At 27.4% G+C, this 20,583-nt stretch overlaps 1 protein-coding gene across 4 annotated transcripts in view; it reads right to left on the minus strand.

Annotated features, from left to right (window-relative positions):
* LOC117179165 overlaps positions 1 to 20,583 on the minus strand; it is a 717,982-nt gene that overhangs the window by 122,659 nt on the left and 574,740 nt on the right. The window contains exon 1 of one of the 4 annotated variants that reach the window (XM_033370879.1): positions 11,374 to 12,514. The exons of the other annotated variants lie outside the window; for them this stretch is intronic. Coding sequence (XP_033226770.1) covers positions 11,374 to 11,403 — 30 coding nt within the window. The 5' untranslated portion in view covers positions 11,404 to 12,514. Of the gene's footprint in view, positions 1 to 11,373; positions 12,515 to 20,583 lie in introns of those variants that run through there. 4 annotated transcript variants of the gene reach the window in all.

The raw sequence follows: 20,583 nt of genomic DNA on the forward strand, positions 1-20,583 counted from the left end.
TTTTTTATTCTTTCGAAACCTTTCAAAATTTAAATTTTGATTTAATTTTCTTGAAATCGTTTCAAATTTTTAATTATTTTTGAAATTCATTCGAATCTTTTAAAATTAATGATTGCATATTTTTTTCTCGGTATTTTTAGAATTCTTTTAAAAGGCTTTTAATCATTTAACATTTTTCCAGCAATCTTTTAAGAAAACTTTGTATTCTCTTGAAAACTTTCTAAATTCTTAAAAAGCTTCAAAATTTGATAATAGAAAATTTAAGGATCTCTGTTTTGTTTTATTTTCTTCAAATCGTTTTTTATTTGTAATTATTTTTGGAATTCTTTGAACACTTCTAAATAACTTTTGAAATTCATAATTGCAGATATTTTCTATGTATTTTTAGAATTCTTTTGAAATGTTATAAAACTATTTAAAATTTTATTTAAAAATTCATTTCTGAGTAGAAAATCATTTAAAATTTTCCCAGGGATATTAAAAAAAATCTTTCATTCCTTTGAATATTTTCAGAATTCTTAAAGAGTCTAAAGTTTTCGTTTGAAACTTTCATAACTCGACATTATGTTTTAAATTTGCTGAAATCGTTTTATGTTGAAAATTATTTTTATATACAAACTCTGAATATCTTTTAAAGTTACAGGAAGATTTTATAAAATGTTGTAACAATTTCAAAATAATTGCATTTTGAAACAAATACTTAAACTTTCAACTGAAAATATAAATTTTTAACAAAAATAGAAAAGTTAAACTTTCAGTTAGAAAAATTAGCTATAATAGTGGAATTTTAAGCCAAAAAGATAAATTTCAAAACTAAAATTATGAATATTCAACTAAAATATTTCAATTTTCAACCATAAAGATTAACAAAAATTTTTAAACGAAATAGTGGTATTTTCAATTAAAGGAGACAAATTTTCAACCAAATAGCTAAATTTTAAACTAAAAAAAAAAATTAACCGAAATTTTAATATTTAAATTTTTAGCTATGAAAACTAATATTTTATTTTTAACTCATTAATTTTTAATCAAAATAATCAATTTTCAAACAAAATAGTTGAATTTACAAACTAAAAAAATTAATTTTTACTGAAAAAAATGGTTACCCAAAACTTGAATAATTAAATTCTGATTTAAAAAAATTAATGTCCAACCAAACAGATGAATTATTAAACTAAAACAATGAAATATTCAACTGAGGTGAATATTTAAATGAAACGATTGAACTTCAGACCAAAATGATTAATTTTAAACCCAGTAGATTAATTTCTATCAAAAGATACAAGATTTTAAATAAAAAATATCATTTTTCAAACAAAAATTCAAAAATTAAATTTTGAGTAAAAAAACTAATTTCCAGCCAAAGAAATCAGTTTTCAATTAATAGGATGGAATATTTAACTGGTTTAATTGTTAGATTTTTATTTGAAACAAAAAAGTTTGAACCAAAAAGGAAACAAATTTTCAACAAAATAGTATCTACATTTCCGGCAAACTTCCTTTTCATCCAAAGTAAAAACAAGTTTTCTATTAAAAAGTTCGTTTTCAATCCAAGAAAATAAATTTATAATTAAAATTATAAATCTAAAAAAAAAATAACTAAAGTTTAACCAAGTACTTTTATTTTCAACTTGAAATATGAATTTTAAACTAAAATGATAAATATTTAACTGGAATACTCGAATTTTTAACCGACAAGAATTACTTTCAGGCAAGAAGATTAAACTTTAAAGAGAAACATAACTTTCAACATTCATGTGGAATAAGTTAAATTTTCAGTTAAAAAAATTGCATTCAAGAAAAAAAGTTCCATTTTCAAACAAAGTGATTAAATTTCAACAAAAATGGTAAATCATTGACTAGCATGTTTGAATTTTAAATCAGAAAGATCAATTTTTAAATAAGCTGAATTCTACCAAAATAGATGAATTTTCAACTAAAAAACTGAATAATTGAAAAGTTGAAATAATTGTTAACAAAAGAGTTTAACTTTAAATTAAGCGATTTTATTTCCAACTCAAAAAATGCATTTTTTAAATAAAATTATAAATATTTAATTGAAGTACCTGCATTTTTAACCGACAAGAAGAAAAAGATAATTTCAAATTTTCAAAGAAAAGATTTTTAAAAATTCAAAAATATAAATCTGCCTGATATTTTAAGTGCCCTAAATTAAAAAATAAATCAATGAAACTGAATTGTTTTAAATATATTATTTTAAGAAAAAAAATTAAATATTAAAAATTGAAACATTACTTTTTTTCAAACTGAACATGTCTTAAATTAGAAGTTAAATTATTTTCACCTTAAATAGTTTAAAGATCCTTGGAAAACTTCAAAGTTTTTTTTAAAAATCTTGAGAAATCTAGAAATTGTTTCAAATTTCAACAAATTTAAAACTGTTTTCGAAATTTTTTCTGAACTTCTAAATATCTTCTAAAATGAATGGAATTTCTCCTACAATTGTTAGAAAAGCCTACAAGTTTAAAAAAATGTCCTCAACAATTTCACTTAAAAATTAAATTTTGTACAAATGAACAATAAAAATGGTAACATTCAGAGTTTAAAAGCTCTTGAAATTTTAACGAATCAAGGCTTTCTATGTGAAAAAATTCAGTTTCAAATTCTTTACTTTCAACTATTTGGTTTTAATTTAATAATTTTAAATGCACATTCAAGTATTGCTAAATAGTAAATAATTATCCGTTGTCTTAATTAACAAATTTAAGATTCAATATGTTCAAAATTGAATATTTTAGACTAAAACAATATTTTAAATTTAATGAAAGCCTTTACTTAAGAACATATTATTATGAAGTTGTTTTTAAGTTGAAAATAGCTAACAAGGTTTTAATCGAACTTTTATTTTTCTTTAAAGACTAAGGCTTTCAAATTGCAGAAGCTGAATTTTTATCCACAAAATCAAGAAATTTTTCAGTTTTGAACGGATTTAAAATCGTTTTATACAATCAATTATTATTCACTTTTTAATGTTTAAAATACAGATCTGTGTACAGAGTTTTCTTCTAAAGATTTGTAAAACTTCTGGTCAAAAAATAAATTCAATGTCATTTCCTGGTCTTCCGGTCCAGATACAATAAAAAATCATAAGTTTACAATAAACCACTTTATTTTTCATTGCTTTTGTCCCGCTTTAATGATAAATACAAAATGTCAAAAAATGAATCGACTGAGCCGTTTAGAATTAAAATAAAACAATTACTTTAAATGGAATGCTTTCTCCAACCATTAATAAATGCATGAATGGATTCAATTATGTGTCCTAACTTCTTTCAGGATGCCTCAATTTCTTTAAATACAATTGCGCCCAATTAGAAGCCGCTCCCCTACCGCAGACTAATGATCAAATTTTTCTAAATGGATTCGATTAAGGGCATCTGATACTTTTAAAATTATCAATTTTACCAGTGGTAGGTTCGCCTGGCTTTATTCCTACAATAATAAAGATTATTAAAAATTAAAAATAATACTCTTAACAATTTGGCGAATGATACCGAGCATTCTAACGGATGTCTCCGAAATCTTCGTTTATGGAATTATTTAAACAAATTAATTTTGCTAAATTTATTTGTATTTTGAGGTTATAAGTGTTACAGTTTTCCCCAGCTTTATTTCCAAAAGGACAATATTTTTTGCCGAAAACTTGGGACAGGCAAAGAAACAAAGTAACTAATGTCCCGGAACTAACCTTCTTTGCCGAAAATTAAAAAATTAAATTTTGTAAATAATTTCTAAGTGACTACCGACATCATTTGTACGGCAGAGACCTAGATTATCGGAATGGCAGAGAGCTGAATACCGATCCTAACCTCAAAATACTGCAGATGCATACAATGTTTATTTAGCAGAATACGTTTTTTTTATCATCCCTAAAAAAAAGAGTATCGGGGATGTCCGTGCTACTATTTTATAACATCTCTTAATCCAGTTTAAAATTTTTTAACTTTTGTGGACAAAAAACGAGAGAAACTGAAACCGATTTACTAAACGACGAAGTATCACAATCAGTGCCGTAGTCGAGGCCTGCCGCCACCAGGGTATTTAAAAAAAACACAATTTTTTCTATAAATTCTTTTAAATAAAATAAATATAGATATCATATTAAAGACGAATTTTCAACTAAAAAAATTAATTTTTAAGCAAGCAGTAGCATTGACAACATAACAGATAATCTTTTAAGTAAATTAGACGAGTTTTCCAAAAAATTGTTCAAAATTTAAACAATTAGTAAAATTTTTAAGCCAAAAGATGAAATGATCGAATTTTAAAACAGAAAAGTCTCAAATGCAAATATTTGAATTTTCAAGACAAGAAAGATTTTCAACTTATAAAATATACAGGATAAAGTTTCAATCAAATAGTTTAATTTTCAAGGCAAAAGAGATGAATTTTTTACAAAACAGTAGAATTTTCAACATAAAAATTAATTTAAAAGCAAATAGTTGACTCTTTAACTGTAATGATGAATTTCTAATAAGAAAATTATTTTTTTACAAAGTAGTCCAACCTTCAGTGAAATAATCGACCAAGAAGGAAAAGAAGTAGAATATTTTAGAAAAAAGTAGACTTTTAAATCAGAAAAGATGAATTTTTAACAAAAAAATATCATTTTAAATCAAGAAATGTGAGTTTTCAACAATATAGTTGAATTCTTAACAATAGAGTTAAGCTTTCAACAAACAACAATCATTTTCTACCCAAAAAGACGACTATTTCAAACAATAACATAAATTTTTCTATAAAAAAATTGAATTTTCAACCAAAAAGATTCATTTTGTACCCAAAAAGACGAATTTTCAATAAGATACATAATTTTTCTATCAAATAGTTGAGGCTTTAACTTATAAAATATACAGGATAAAGTTTCAACCAAAAGAATATAACAATTAAATTTTCAGACAAAAACTCTGATAAAAACATAACTTTGTAAAAATATACGAATTTTCAACAAAACTGCTAAATTTTCAACTCAAAAGAAAGGTTTTTAATTTATAAAATACACAGGATAAAGTTTAAACCAAATAGTTTAATTTTCAAGGCAAAAGATGAATTCGTTTTACAAAACAGTAGCATTTTTAAATAAAAATGAATTTAAAAGCAAATAGTTGTGTCTTTGACTGTCATTATGAATTACTGATAAAAAAAATTTGTGTTACAAAGTAGTTCAACTTTAAGTCAAATAATCGACCAAGAAGGAAAAGAAGGATACATTCTAAACCAAGAAGATTACATTTTTACCAAAAAAGACGAATCTTCAACCAAAAAGTTGAACTTTCAACTAAAAAAGATCAATTTTCACCAAATAATTAAATTTTTAATTGAAAAAGATATATTTTTTATCAAAAGTGGAATAGTTAAATTATCAGTATGAAAAATTTATTTTCAGCCAAAAATGAATCGAATTTTAACTAAGTAATTAAATTTTTAAACGAATATTAGAATTTTGACCAAAGGAAATGAATGCTGACCTAAAAATATAATAACAGCAATTCTAGTAAAAAAAATAATCACTGAATTTTCTTTCGAACTTGAACCTTTTTTTTAATAACATATCGAGCCGAAACTTTACAAAATATATTATAATACAATAAAGTACCTTTATCTACTTCTTTTGGGTAGGAACTTCACTGAAAATTATTTCCGACCAAATCTTTTTTCTGAACGAAGACATTTTTTGAACGTTCGAACTTTTTTTATACATAAAAAAATCAGCCTCAAACTTTGAGAAATGCAGGAGCCGACAGAAAACAATTTTAAAGTACAAAATTTAATAATAAAAGATGTAAGAAAAAATATTTTAACTGAATCTTGTCCGGCACACAACAAAAGACTCGAGTATCAATTCCATCGTCATCAGCCGGCAACGATTTTCGTGATTTGCGCGAAAATCCGAACCCTGTCGGCCACTAGCCGAGGCTCTAACAGATGGCTGGAAATAATTTTCAGTGAGGTTCCTACCCAAATAAAGTACCTAAACGTACTTTATTGTACTCTAATACATTTTCCAAAGTTTCAGTTCGATATTTTATTTACAAAAAAAATTCTTAGGTTCAAAAAATATTTAGCGAACTGATAAAGTGAGGTCGGTCATATAGGTATTTGGCTGTGTCACATGCCCTTAATCTCTGTCAAAACAATGTAATATTTTTGAACAATTGCGAATTCAGGTGTTGATGGAAGGTTTCAATGATGTTTCATGTACTGATTAATGTGATATGAGAGGAGAATTAGAAGGATGAATCGATATTACACAAGTCCGACGCAATGTCTGTCCAATTATGCTCTTGAACAGTATCGCCGCCTGAACAATTTATCATCAGAGATGACCACTATCGACGGATTATGCATAGTGGCCGCACGATCAAGTAGAGGTACGGTTCGCAGCTGCAATAATAAACCATTCACCACAATGCACTGTGGCTGGGCATTTGATCGTGAATGCACATTGCACATGCCTTCACACGTTTCAAGTCATAGGTACCTATGCATCCGACTTTGTGTATATGGAACTTGAATCACACAATGATTAATGAGTCATTAGTCTAATCATTTTTGCTGCAGCTCATTTTTGCTGCAGCTCATTTTTGCTGCAGCTCATTTTTGCTGCAGCTCATTTTTGTTGCAACTCAAAATATCAAATCAAATTGAATGATTGGATTGAAGTTTCAGATGTCTTAGCTTGTTGAAAAATTAAAGATAAACAGTCGGATCATTCTTGTTGCAGCTAATTCCCTATATTTTAAAATAAAATTTTCTTCCCAAAATGAGAATACTTTGTGGTAAACTACTAAATGAGCATAGTTGCATTCTTATTGTACAGCGTCTCATTTTTGTTGCAACTCAAAACAACAAAACAAAATTACTGATAGGTTTGAAGTTTCAGATGTCTAGTTTGTTGAACCATTACAGAAAAACAGTAGGATCATTGTTGCTGCAGCTCATTTGTTTTGATCTCCAAACAAGATTGGTTTTTTCTCGAAATAAGAATACTTCAAGTGTGAAAATATTACAAGAACACAGCTGCATGCTTATTTTACACTTTACACCGTCTCATTTTTGTTGCAACTTTAAATAACAAACCAAATTTACTGATAGGATTGAAGTTTCAGTTGTCTAGTTTGTTGAATCTTTAATAGAAAAACAGTGGAATCTTATTGCTGCAGCTTATTTATTTTGTTCTCCAAATAAGATTGGTTTTTTCTCAAAATAAGAATACTTCAAGTGTGAAAATATTACAAGAACTTAGCTGCATTCTTATTTTACAGCGTCTCATTTTTGTTGCAACTCAAAATAATAAAAAAAAAATGCACTGATATGATTGAATTTTCAGATGTCCAGTTTCAAGGAAAAACAGTGGAATCAGTTTTGTTGCAGCTTATTTGTTATGTTCTCCACATAACATTTGTTTATTTTTAAACTGCGAATACTCTAAAAACTACTGTATAACATATCTGCATTTACCGTGCAACTCTTGAATTTAAAAATTGAAGTTTAAAAGTTTTTCAAATCAAGATTTTTGTATTTAAATGCTGACACTAACACTTTTCAATTACACAATTTTTAATGAAATGCAGATAAACTGCAAAATTTGCAACTTTTAACTTTTATACATTACAGAGTTCAAAAATCAACATTAAGTTCCAAAAAGATAAATCCACGATAACATTTTCAATACTAGAAATTAAAGAATCAATCAAAGAACTTAAAAAAATTTAAATTATATTATCTTGAGTATTGTTAAGCTAGAAACATTAATTATTTTTTTTGACTTTACAGTTTTTAAATCCTTGAGAAACTTTGAAATTTTATTCAACAATCTTGAGAAATCTAGAAGTTGTTTTACAATCTCTCAAAATTATTTCTTACATTTTTTAGAACTTCTAAATATCTTTTAAAATGAATGGATTTTTTCAGACATTTAGAAAATTCAGTAGGTTGAAGAAAAATTGGATTTATAAATAACAATTTAACTTGAAATGTTTTAAAATAATTAAAATGAAGTATGTGCACCAACCTAGGCAATTGACAATTATTTTTCATTTTGAAAAATTAGTTCAACAGAAAATTTAAAAAGTTTTTTAAAATTGCTAAAAAATAACCTGGAAGATTTTAAGTTTTTTTTTAAATATGCAGGATTTTCTAAACATTATAGGAAAAATTCTAATCATTTTATAATATATATTGAAGTTCTGAATAAAATGTTGACAAACTTTCTTTAAATTACTTGAAATCTTTTCAAGTTTTAAATTAATTCATAATCTTTTCAAAACTTCTAATTTATTTACTTATATTTACGATTGATGAAAGACTGTTTTTTATCCAAAATTTTCAACTCTAAACGCTTGTAATTTCGAAATGCTTAATTCTTCAAGACTGCACTTTAAAATTTGATCAATTAAAAATGTACGCTTAAAAATGAAAATCAAAAATATAAATTTTGTAAGTGAAAGATTTTTGAATTAAGCATTGTAAACTGAATAATATCATAATTGAAAAAGAGATCACTTTAACTAATTTTAAAAAAAAATTAAGATCGTACTTCACAGATTTTACTTTTAAAAATGTTACATAGTAACAGTGTCTTATTTTTGTTGCAACTCAAAAGAACAAAAGTCAATAATGGCAATCAGTTTCAGACGTCTAGTTTTTCGAATTCTCACAGAAAAACTTTGGGCTAATTTTTGCTGCAAGTGATTTCTTATGATTCCGAAATAAGATTTCTTTTCCTCAAAATGTGAACGCTTCTAGGTTTGAAACTGTTACACGAGAATATCGTGTTTCCTGTATTTATTATTTCTTTGTTGAGATTGCAGGAACTACATTTATTTTGACATTCAACCAAAATATTTCTTTGTTATATTATGAAGCAAGGGGTGGTTTATTTGATAGGGTAAAGGCAATAATGAACGAGGGTACACCAATTTTCGAGGATCGCTTGATATTAGATCTGCTTGATATTAGATTTAAATTTATTATTACAATGATTGGTGACAGACATTTTCGTTTATGAACCAATTTTCGATTATGTATTGCAACATGTTTTAGGATGGTATTTCGGGTATTTTCTAAATTTTTGAATTAGAGAATCAACCATTTTTGCCATTTCTAAAGCGTGAAAATCAGCAAAATTTTTAAAATACTTTTGTAGACAATTGGTTCCTTAACCCTATTATTCATTGCAATTTAATTATTTAATAGAATTCTTTCGTAGAATAATGTTCGTAAATGAAGGAAAACATTCGTTGCTTGACTGAGTAAAAAACGACTCGTTTTTCTAAAAGTGCTTTAACTGAAATGTTTTGAAGTATTTGCAGAGGTGCGAAGAATGGAGGGTCGATTGACAAAGGATAAGCCGAAGAATTCGGATCTCAAGTTAAATTGAAACCCTAAGAAACACAAGAGCTGGGAAATTATCAAACAAGCCGATTCGAACCAAGAGGAATCCCAAAGGCCTTGCGGATTGATTTTAGGGATTTTCAACGGATCTCCTATTTAAAGGAAAGTAGTTCAGAGAAGTCGAAAGTATAAAAGAAAAGAACGAAACGTTCTAAGTATAAATTTTAGAATTAATTGAAATTATATGTTTTTAAGGGAAAATAATTAACATCATGTATTATACAAATATGGAAAAAACTACTTTTTAGAATCTCATAAGATTTTCCTTTGTTAAACATTTGTTTCCAATGAAACGATCATAAAAAATATTGTTTAATACTTTTTGCGCAATTCTGTTACAGAAGTTGACTATTTTAAGTAAACGCTTTTCAAGATTTGAAAAAGGATCCATTGAATATAGCGGGTTCTCTGTTTTAATGTATCGAAAGAAAAGACTAGTGGTTATTTCATTAAAAAATGACTATAATGATTTCATTTGTAAAAAAGTGACTAAAACGGGATTTGAGCAAAAAATTGACTAACAAGTGATACAAAATTGCTTTTTAATAAAATATTTGAAGTTACAAACAAAATAATTAAATTTTTTACATCATACTTGAATTTTCAACCTACAAAGATGAACCCCCTACAAAAAAGTGCCAGTTTATATTTTAATAACTAAAAATCAAATTTATACAAAAAAATGTAAGTCCCAAAAGACGAATTTTCAACAAAAAAAATTTTATCGAAATTGTTGAACCTTCAAGCCGAAGAACGCATTTCCTGTACAAAAATAGAATTTTCAAACAATAAATATATGACTTTTCAAAGAAAAAATTAGATTTTCAGTTAAAAAATTAATTTTAAACTAAATAGAGGCTAACTAAACTTGTAAATTCTCAACAAAATTGGTTACTCTCAGTAAAAAAGATGAATTTTTACTAAAACGATAAATTTTTTCAAAAAATTATATCTTAACAAAGTGATTATCAAATCATTCAAACAAAATAGTTGAATACTCAAGCAAAGAAGCATAATTTTTAAACAAAAAATTGGATTTTCATTAAAGAAAAATTCAACTTCTACTAAAACACGTGAATTCGCAAATCAAAAAGATAAATTGCCAAACAAAAATATATGAATTTTCTATTAGAGAGGGTTTCATCAGTTGACGATCAAAAGATGGATTTAAATACAAAAAGTTTCTACGAAAAAAATTGAATTCTTTACCGAATAGTTGCATTTTTATCAAAAAAAGATGAAATTTGTACTAAAACAGATGAATTTTCAATAAAAAACGAAATTTTTTTAAAGTTCAACGTCTACCCAGAAAAGATTTTACTTCATTTTTCACACAAAAATATAAATTTTCAACAAAAATTAAATTTTCTATGAAATAGGTCAAATTTCCACAAAACAGAATTTTCTACCAAAAATAATGACTATTTAACAAAATGTTTTAATTTTCAACAGAACAATTGCATCTTTATCCAAGAAAGATGAAACTGCTTTTAAAAGAGATGAATTTAAAAATTTAAAAAAATGTAAAAAAATAAGTTGAATTTTCATCCAGAGAAGATTTCAGTTCTCTTTTCAACATTAAAATATTACATTTTAACAAAAAGTAAATTTTTTTTGCGAAATAGTTAAATTTTCGACAAAACAGCAGAATTTTTAACAAAGAACTATGGCTTTAAATAAAACATTGGCTAAATTTTCAACCAAACCCTTGCATTTTAATCCAAGAAAGAAGAAAATTCTACTAAACAGGTGAATTTTTAAATAAAAGACAAATATAAAAAAAGAGCTAAATTTTCATCGAAAAAATTATGGTTTCTAAGAAAATTCTTAAATTTGCAACCGTCACAAAATGCCTCACAACCCACCTAAGGGAGGGAGGGGGGGGGGCAATTTAAGTACGGCCCCAAAGAGAATCGTGACAAAGTTGTGAAGAGGCATATCATATCAGAGACTCACCCTGCTCTGTTTAGTGAGGCTGGCGCCCATGGGACGATGAGTTTTTGACGCGCGGGCGACTGGGGGGGTTCCCTCGTTCTCGGGACATCCCCGTCCTGAGGGTGCAGAGGGAGAGAACCCTCCTGCCGTTCCCCAAAGGTGCACTCGTGCGGCCACCCTGCCTATCGGGCCCTCTACAGTTCGCTTTATAAATCGCACTACCTTCCTTTTTTCACTCCCACCCTCCACTTTTTCTGATCCACTATCCCTGTCCTCTTCCTTCACTGTCCTTATTCGTTTTCTCTCCCTCCGTCTACTATCCTTATTCCTTTCCTTCCTCCTCCACCTGACTTTGAGTCGCGACTTCCTACTCAACTCTGTGAAAGCAGTCTCGTCGCAGCTGCGCTCGCTGTCCGGTCTGCAGGTGCAGACAGAATGTATTATAAGGAATTTAAAATCGTCGCATACACTATATCTTTGAGATAAAATCTTTTTTTTTGTAGATTAGATATTGAGTCAGATCCCAAAATTTACAGCCCTTGTACTTGGAGAAACTTCTATTATCTTTATGAGAGGTTCTTGGCAATAAAAACGAGCAGTAAAATGCCCCTCGGAGTTATAAACGGTAGAAAAATATAACGATCTCTTGGTATAAAAAGTTTCGTATCGAGAGAGAAGCCTTAATAAAAACGTTCTTCCAAAAGGGGATAAGGCAGCGATCTTTTTTAAAAGTATCATAAGTTCGGAGAGTTGTTTTTGCAACATAAGTATCATATGCACTGATACATCTTTACCCACTTATCTCGAATTGCTTTTCTAGCTCGATGAGCGGTTCTCATAGTTATATTTACGTCTTCGTTAGGCACATGAGAGTATATTTTTAGGAAAAGTTTCGAGGCAGACGGCGTGGCTTGGACTTCGAATACGAGAGTTTCGTATTTATTTTGAGCTGGTTGTAGTTGTAGTTTAAGTTCCTTGTGGGGGGGTAAAAAAGATCTTGACTCACGCACACACACACTGGAGAGTCGCGGAAGGAAGTAGAAAGGCAGTTTCGAGTGAGTACTTGACTTTTTGAGTGTTTCATGAAATGTTATGAGAATAGAGTGGAACTATGAACGAATGCAACGCGATACGGTAAGAACCAACGCAACAAAACGATCGTATGCTTCGCGCGCAGTGGACGCCGGTCGACTGACTGAGGGAGGCAGAAGGGCGACTCTGACGATTCTGACTCACTCACCCCCTTAGCGCACGCAGCGCATGCGCGTACCCTTGCTGTCGCGCACATGTGTCCCGCTGCCGAGTCGCTTTCTCTTTCGCTACGTTATACCCGCGGACAGTACGCGACGGCTTTCGACGCGTATTTGGAATTTTATAAAGGTAAAAAGATCTAATTTGAACTGAGATGTCTCTTGCTTAAAGGTTGTCAAGAGAGTTTGAAGCGCGCTGCAATTGAGGGTAGGAAGTACCTGCACTGATTTAGTTATTAGCATTTTTATGAGATTTTTTTCCATTATGAATATGTGGATTCTGGGGTGGACCAATTTCATTTTTACCTATAAGAAAACAGGACGTTTTTATAAATTTCATTCAGAATCGTCCATATTAGATAAATTGAGATGAAATTGAAGATTTCTTTTCAGCTTGCCATATAATACTTACTAACACTTATTTTTTATATGTTATCCATATAAATCTGTTTTATAGAGTCCCAAAAAACCCCATAAGTGAAAAATTTGGGTTTGCGAGTTTTTGGCGCTAATTATGATTTTTTGAAGGTTTCTTAAAGTGTATATTATTTATGATATATAAAATACTACTATATACTGATAATAACAGGTTCAAGTAAACTGTTTAAGCAATTTATTATTGTTTTATTCAATTTTCCTTTAGAATGGAGTTGACAAATACAGTGCAACTCTTCTATAGCGCCGATTTTGGAGCTGACGTTGGGTTGGAACTAACTCATTATAGCGCGACGTCAATTCTCGGAAGGGCTATAGAAGGGACGACTATTGAAGGATTTCACTGAATAATTATTTAAACAATTTAATATTATTTTTAATAACATTGTATTTGAATAATGCTTGAAAGTTTTGACTTTCCCTGAAATATTCAAAACTTCGATCATTTATCATTCAGAGCAAAGAAATAAAAAACTATTATTGTTTCTAACTATCTTCTCCTATATTAATGTTATATCGTTGCGATTTTTTCTTAAATATTTTACTGTTTACCTACTTTTCACTTAGATATTAATTTAGAAATATCTGTTTCATTGCAGAAAAATATTTTTACAACAAAAAAAAGAGATTGCTTAAAAAAATCCTTTCTAATGTTTATTTATTATTTGTTGATAACTAAAAAGCCAAAGTAAAGTAAAAGATAAAAAACGGAAACTTTCTAACAATTATCAAAGAGAAGATATTTATGAACATTAATACATTGTTTAAACAGTAACGTTTATTAACTTGCATTCATTATTACACGAGTTACTACCACACTAATAATAAGTAATAAATAGAAAGAAAGTAAAAAATTTCAGTAAAAACCACAAATATCTAGCAATAATATACGAGAAGGAAGCTATAAACAATAACAATTTATTTACAAAAATTATGTGTTCTAACTTTAATTAATTATTCACTCACTGTAAGTACAAAGCGGACAAAAAGTTAAGATATTGAAAGAAATCGCAACTATCTAGTACTAAAGTAGGAACAGATAGATATAAACGATAAAAAATATAAACAATAAGCTTTGCTAAATTGGGTTAATTATTACCTCATTCTACTTGAAAAATTGATAAAATGAGGAAAATGACAGAAAAACTGCCACTTTCCAGCATTGTTTTAAAAGAATATTGTGATAAATAAGAATAAAATGTTTTAAACAATTATGTTTGTTACCTTCAATAATGTATTGCCACCCTCTAATTAAAAACTAGAAAATAAGTTCAAAAATTGGAAAAACACCGCGAGTTTCTATCTCTATTTTAAGAGAAAATTGCTAAAAACAATAATAAATTGTTTAAAAGATGTATATAAACAATTTATATGAACATATAATTATAAGTAGAAAGTAAGGGTTTTCTTTATAAATTGTTAATTATAAATAGAATATTAAATTTTACTTACAATTAGATCCTTCTATAAACTGTATAAACAATTTATTATTGTTTTTAGTAATTTTCTCATGCAATAGAGTTAAAAATTCGCAGTTTTTATCGACTTTAAAAAAAATTATTTTTAATTTTTCAATTTGAGTGAAGTAATAAACTATTCTAGATACAAAAAAATTGTTTAAACAATTTATTATTATTTTTAATAATATTGTCTTTGAATAACTCTCGAAAGTTGCGGTTTTTCCTCAACTATTCAAACTTTCTTTTACTTTGCAATCAGACGGAGTTAATAATAAATACAATTCAACGAAACAAATTGTTTAAAAACATTTATATTCTTTATAACTATCTTCTGCTATATTAATGATAGCTAGTTGCGGTTTTTTCTAAAATTTTCAACTTTTTGTCCAAATTGTACTTTGAGTGAGGAAATAATTAATGCAATTCAGAAAAAATAATTATTTAAACAATGTATTATTATTATTAATAAAATTCTCTTTAAATAATGCTAGAAAGTTGCGGTTTTTTCTGAAATATTTAAGATTTTTTCCACTTTTCACTCAGAGTGAGGTAATCATTAATAGAATTTAACAAATCTAATTAATTAAAAAATTACTATTATTTATAAATATCTTCTCCTTTGTAGTAAAGTTAGATAATTGCGGTTTTTTCTGTAATTACAACTTTTAGTACAATTTGTGCTTAAAGTGAGGAAATAATTAATGAAAATTAGAAAACCTAATTGTTCAAACAATGTGTTATCATTTTTAATAATATCCTCTTTGAGTAATGATAGAAAGTTATTTTTTTTCTGAAATTTGAACTTTTTGTTCAATGTGTGTTTAGAATGAGAAAATAATTAATGCAAATTAGAAAACAATTGTTTAAACAATGTATGATTATTTTTAAATAATCCTAGATAGTTCCGTTTTTTAAATATTCAGGTTTTTGTCCAGTTTTCACTCATAGCGAGGTGTTAATTAATATAATTTAACAAAACTAATTGTTTAAAGAAAGTACTATCAATTATAACTATTTTCTTCTACAGTAAAATTAGATAGTTGCGGTTTCTTCTGAAATTAAAACTTTTTATCAAACTTGTATTTAGAGTCAGCAAATGAATAATGCAAATTAGAAAACATAATTGTTTTTCCAATGTGTTATTGTGTTACTTTTTACTTACTGTAAGGTAATAATTAATGCAGTTTTCAAATAACAATTTTTTAAACCATTTATTAATATCTATAACTATTTTCTTCTATGGTTATGTAAGATAGTTTGGTTTTTCCGAAATATTTAACTTTTTGTTATAAATAATAATATTTTCTTCTAATAATGCTAGAAAGCTGCGATTTTTCTGAAATATTTACCTTTTTGCAAACTTTTCACTTACGAGGTAATAATTATTGAAATGTAATGAAAAAAATTATTTGAACAAATTATAATTTTTTATAACTATCTTCTATTATATTAACTCTGGATAGTTGAAGATTTTTCTGAAATTTTCAGCATTTCTTTGACTTTTTAATTGTGAAATATAATAAATAACCTTACCATTAATAATTTAAGCAAAAAGTTCTCAGTAACTACTTTAAGAAAATTTTACATTTTATATGATTCATATAGAAAATTGGAAGAATATTTCCAAAATTTGTTTTATTGCAGAAAAATGTATTCACAAAAAAGGTTGTTGCAAATTCAAATGTGGAAAAGCTTCAGGACACGAAATCGCAGAATCTTAAATCAAAAGACTTGATGGACAATTTTCTGTTTAAAAGATTGGTATTTAAACAATTTCGAATTACATAAATGGTTTCAAAATAAGCCTAAAACAATGAAGAATTGTGTATATAATTTGTCCAATTCAAGTGTTAAAAATAAGATTTTAGAACTGGGCATTGAATATTTAATTATTATTTATTTGAAAAAGTTCCAAAATATTAAATAATTTAAACTTTACTTAAAAAGAACCTTCGAATTGAGAGCTTAGCAATTTTGTAAACATTGAAAAAATGGGATCATAACGAAACTTTTTGTATTCTTTTTTTTATTTAAAAAATTTGCAATCTAATATCTTGAAATTGTCTGATTTTCAGCTGAAAATTAAAAAAATTAATCATTTAAAATGGAAAAATATTTAATTGAAAGATTTGAAAAATTGATTTTAATTCTTAATGTAATTATAAAATCTAAATAATTTTAATTTAAAGAGTTAAAAAATGTGTGGTTTAAAATAACAAAAAGATCAAAATTAAACGATCTGAAAATGATACTAAATCTTAGGAAAAGTTAAAATCGGTTAAAAATATATTTCAATTTTGGAAATTTTTTTTGATCGTTTTAAAATTTTCTGTAAAAATTAATCTTTCAAATTAAAAAATCATTGCAAATTTTGCCATCAATCGTAAAGACATTTATTTTTTTGATACCATTTAACATTTTTAAAGTGCTTAAAAATTTTTTTTTAGATCTTCAGAAATCTACATTTTACTTAAGATTTTTTGCAAACTTCTTAAGATGTCAAGATTTAATAATTGTGCTAAAATCGTCTAGATTTTTTTGTTGAAGATTTTGAAAGATCTTTGTAAATCTTTCTAAATATCTCTTGAAGTTAGACGAATTTTTTCTAAAATTTTGCAATTTTGCAAATTTATAAAATGTTAATTTAGCAGCTTTGAAAGTATCAATAATAATTTGAAATTTTCTGAAATATTTTCTAATTTTCTCGTCAAAATCATAAAACAATTTTGAAATCTTCAAAATTCTGCATTTTATTTGAAGTTTTTTAGAGCTTCTCCAGCTTAAAATTATTTCTTATTCTTTATGTAACTTTTAAATTTTCTAAATGTCTTATGAAATATTTTAAAGTTTCCTTAAATGTTTTTAAAATCACCAATAAAAAAATTGTTTAAACATCAACTTAATTCATTTTAGAACTATTTTTGCAAAATTTACATTGGAAAATTAATTTTTGAAAATAAAACATAAATTATTTGAAATTTTCCCGGTAATCGTATTTTCGTTTAAATAGCTTCTACAGAATAATCTACGTTTTATTTTAAAAGACTAATTTTCAAATGTAAATATTTAAAAATATGTCCTAAAATAATTGGATGATTTTAAAGTTTTTTTTTTCAATTTTTCATGATTTTAAAAACTTTTGAGGAAACTTTAAAATATTTCAAAAGGTATTTCGAAGCCTTAGAATTTTTAAAAAGATTTATAAAAACTTCAAATAAAATCCTGATTTAGGAAGATTTCGGGAAAGAGGCTTTTTAAGAAATTGGAATGCTTTTAAGATAAAAAGGAAATGCTCTTATGACTGCTGGGAAAATTTCAAATGTTTCTTTTTATTTTGTAAAATTAATTTGAAGAAAAAGTTAAAAACGAAATTAAGAAATACTTTAATATCATAAATAAAAATTATTTCTTCAAAAAAAGATCCTACTCCATCTTCACACCATTGGGAATCGAACCACAAAACTTCTGATTTCCGGCCAGGTGCTTTTCCAATTAAGCTATTAGAGGGATCAGAATAAGAACTCTTAATTCAAGAAAATAACGCTAATTTCTAGCTAGGTGTTAATGGTACAAATAATTATTTTTAAATTTGTCTGCTATACCAGCAGAGATTGTACCTTACCGACAGTAGATCAACCCTCCGAATCATGAAGGCAGAAAATTTGCACAATATCGATCAAGTTAAGAATTTTCAATAACAGAAAATCCTTAACGTCTTAATAAGACTTGATGGAAAATAATATTTTTCAAATTAAAATTATTTCCTGAAAAAAAGATCCTATTCCATCTTCACTACTAATCCCTAATCCCTCTAATAGCTTAATTGGAAAAGCACCTGACCGGAAATCAGAAGTTTTGTGGTTCGATTCCCAATGGAGTGAAGATAGAGCAGGATATTTTTTTTCAAGAAATAATTCTAATTTGAAAAATATTATTTTCCATCTAGTTTTATTAAGACGTTAAGTATTTTCTTTTATTGAAGATTTCTAACTTGATCGATATTGTGTCGATTTTCTGCCTTCATGGTTTAGAGGGTTGATTTACTATCGGTAAGGTACAATCTATGATGATATAGCAGATAAACTTAAAAATATTATAAATATTTCTAAACTTCTTTCGTTGGACTGAATTATGAAATATAAACATGGTTATCGCAGAAGGAAAAATATGACACTTATAGTCCATCAGATAACGATTCAGATGCCATATAAATATACACTGATAAAATTCTAGAATGTTCATTAATTGCACGTTTAACCAAATTCTTCATTAAAACAATAATCAGTTTTTTACCATATTAAAAAAAATGATCGTTTATACGCTGGTCTTCATCTTTATGGTTATAATTAATTCTATTGGTGAATATATTAATATAATTTTAAATACAATTACTATTCTTTTCCAAACACAAGTTAAATTTATCCGAAAGGAATAAAAGCATTTAATCCGAATCTTTTCTTGAGAATTACAGAATATGTGAGTTATGAAAAATGGGATTAAAGAAATTTTGGTTCAGAATTTTCCTTTCCTTAAAAAACAAAAAGTATATTAAGAGAAACTGAAAGTGGTAATTATGCCACATTAGTGGAATTGCACGTAAATATTGTCTTTAAGGTAGCATTCAGAATATGTGTTGGATCAATTCAACATAGTTGGAAAAAAATTTTTATATACTAAGGAGTATTGCTAGTCCAGTTTTTGATAAATTTTCCAGAGAAATCTATCCTCAATGTCCTCAGCCTTTCCGTGCAAATTTGCAACAAGCAGTTCATGATATAACAACATTGTAAAAAAAATAATGCTGACTCTTTCTTCTTGCAGATTTAAGTTCACAATTCGACTGTTTGCCTAATGGCTCCCCTATTCCTGGCGTTTCTCTTGATAACTCATTTTCTTCTTCTTCTTCTGATGTCCAAAATTCTCCTGCCAGACATCATTCTCCGATCGGGTCTTCTTATTCTGCTGAGCTTTCTCTTCGTGCCAGGTCCAGGTCTCCTCCTGCCAATATCAGGTCCACGGCTAGACCTACAGGTCTTTCTTTTCCTACCATTCTTGGATACGGATTTGACCAACTTCCATTTATTCGGCTTATTCCCATAAAGAATACAAACCGGCGATTCGAACTTCGAAAATACACTTTTCCTGCGAATAAACGAATCCACTTATTCAAAAAGAAGCATGAGTTTCGGCCTATGCCAACCCAAGAACAAATTGTCTTATCAACATCTGAAGGTGATATCTTTGCAATTTTTGCCAGTAATGATTATCTTGCTGGAATATATGCACATAATCCTATCCAACACTGTAAAACGAGGGCAAAAATAAACATGCACAGCGGCACGATTACTTCATTGACCAAAACTGAAGTTAAGGAAACTCCAATAGGCTCCTATCACCCAATCATAATTAATTATAGAGTAGAGCTTGTAAACGGCAATCTTCCACACCATTGATTTATGTATAAAAAAAAAATTAAAAAAAATACAATTTTTAATACCTCAGCAAATTTTTTTTTAGAAAAAAAGTTCAGTTTCATTCCTGGTTAAAAATATTTGGTTAGGAACACAGTAAATCCCCGAGATGTTATTGATCTGAAGTTTGATAAAAACGCTTCAAACACTTGAAAACTACAACTATCCGACGAAAAACAATTTTTATCAGGAGCCGAATAGCCTCGTATTGAGGAAGCCTAGCACACTAAAAAAAATCAACAAGAATGCTGGTTAAATCTGCCCTTACTATTTTTTCTGGTTAATTTAGGAAGAATTCTGGTTACTATAACCAGAAAAAATAGTAAGGACATATTTAACCAGAATTCTTGTTCATTTATCAAGACATGGTTTTGAGTGCATACTGCACCCACTAGGCTTTCTTTTTCTTTTTTTATAACAACATCAATTTATTCGGCCAAAGAAGCATTCAAAATAATTTAATAAAAATTAATTTCTTTTCGAGGAAACGGCACTATTTTTTGTAGGAAAATGTTTATAAACAGTTAGAAAAGGTGTTATTGGTTGCCTTATATTTGGTTTTCAAGTCACTTTGAACTTATTGTTAGTTCATGTTAGTAACAAAAAGAACTTTTT

This window comes from Belonocnema kinseyi, chromosome 8, assembly GCF_010883055.1.
Source record: "Belonocnema kinseyi isolate 2016_QV_RU_SX_M_011 chromosome 8, B_treatae_v1, whole genome shotgun sequence".
Classification (NCBI taxonomy): Eukaryota; Metazoa; Arthropoda; class Insecta; order Hymenoptera; family Cynipidae; genus Belonocnema; species Belonocnema kinseyi.